This window comes from Tetrahymena thermophila (genome assembly GCF_000189635.1).
Source record: "Tetrahymena thermophila SB210 genomic scaffold scf_8253957, whole genome shotgun sequence".
Lineage (NCBI taxonomy): Eukaryota > Ciliophora > Oligohymenophorea > Hymenostomatida > Tetrahymenidae > Tetrahymena > Tetrahymena thermophila.
Window position 1 is genome coordinate 1 of NW_002475984.1, and position 1,227 is coordinate 1,227.

A 1,227-nucleotide genomic window follows, 5' to 3' on the forward strand; every position below is an offset into this window, starting at 1 on the left:
CCCAACCCCAACCCCAACCCCAACCCCAACCCCAACCCCAACCCCAACCCCAACCCCAACCCCAACCCCAACCCCAACCCCAACCCCAACCCCAACCCCAACCCCAACCCCAACCCCAACCCCAACCCCAACCCCAACCCCAACCCCAACCCCAACCCCAACCCCAACCCCAACCCCAACCCCAACCCCAACCCCAACCCCAACCCCACAACCCCAACCCCAACCCCAACCCCAACCCCAACCCCAACCCCAACCCCAACCCCAACCCCAACCCCAACCCCAACCCCAACCCCAACCCCAACCCCAACCCCAACCCCAACCCCAACCCCAACCCCAACCCCAACCCCAACCCCAACCCCAACCCCAACCCCAACCCCAACCCCAACCCCAACCCCAATTTGATTAATAGGTTGATTGATTGATAAAAAATAATTATTAATTTCGTTTGTGTTTGTGGTGGTATTTCAAAACAAATAAATATATAATACAATTCAATATATTAAATACCCTTAATTTAGCATATGTAATTTTTATTTTTATAGAGCATAAGAATAAATGGATCACTAAAAAATTAGTTAAAAAAGTAACATTTAGTTTTGTATTGAGCATGCTTATTATAAGGAGGTTAATAATCTTGATATATAATATAAAATTTTATTTTATACAATCAAATGAAATTATTTTGTATAAAAATGAAATAATAATTAGAATGGTAGATAATAAAAATATATACAATGGTTCTAAACTCCTCGAGGAGCGAATCAACAGATAAATATCTATCTAAATGTAGAAAAATACTTATTTAATCATAAAAAGTAGTTTGATTTCATAAAGAAAAATGGAAGAACCATTAGAAACATTGAATAAGCTAAGGTAAATTTAAAAGAAATTGTTAAAAGTATAAAGTAGGTAATGCTTATTCTACTATAAAACTGTAATTAATATAATTTCTTTTATGAATAACTTATTAAATTTTATTTAAGGATAAGGAAAATTAGATTCAGAGATATACTGCTAACTATTTGCTTAAGATTAAATCTATTTATTAATAAGCCAATATATTTATTATACATAGTATAAACAAGCTGTGATTTTTAAAAATTATTTTTAAAAATTAAAATTTATATTGTTATTTTTCTAATATTTATTCAATGAGTCTATCTTAAGCAACTAAATAAGTAAATCTTTAAATTAAAAGAAAAAATTTGGATTTAAATTATAAATTTT

At 34.1% G+C, this 1,227-nt stretch overlaps 1 protein-coding gene across 1 annotated transcript; it reads left to right on the plus strand. All coding sequences in view use genetic code 6, as the record gives it.

The window, feature by feature from the left end:
* Nucleotides 1–607: 607 nt before the first annotated feature.
* Nucleotides 608–1,155, plus strand: TTHERM_001069309 (transmembrane protein, putative; the record flags this gene model as incomplete). Its single annotated transcript, XM_012800768.1, has 2 exons — nucleotides 608–873; nucleotides 984–1,155. Coding segments are annotated over 2 exons (438 nt in total), but the record flags the coding sequence as incomplete, so codon positions are not given.
* Between the last annotated feature and the right edge of the window lie 72 nt (nucleotides 1,156–1,227).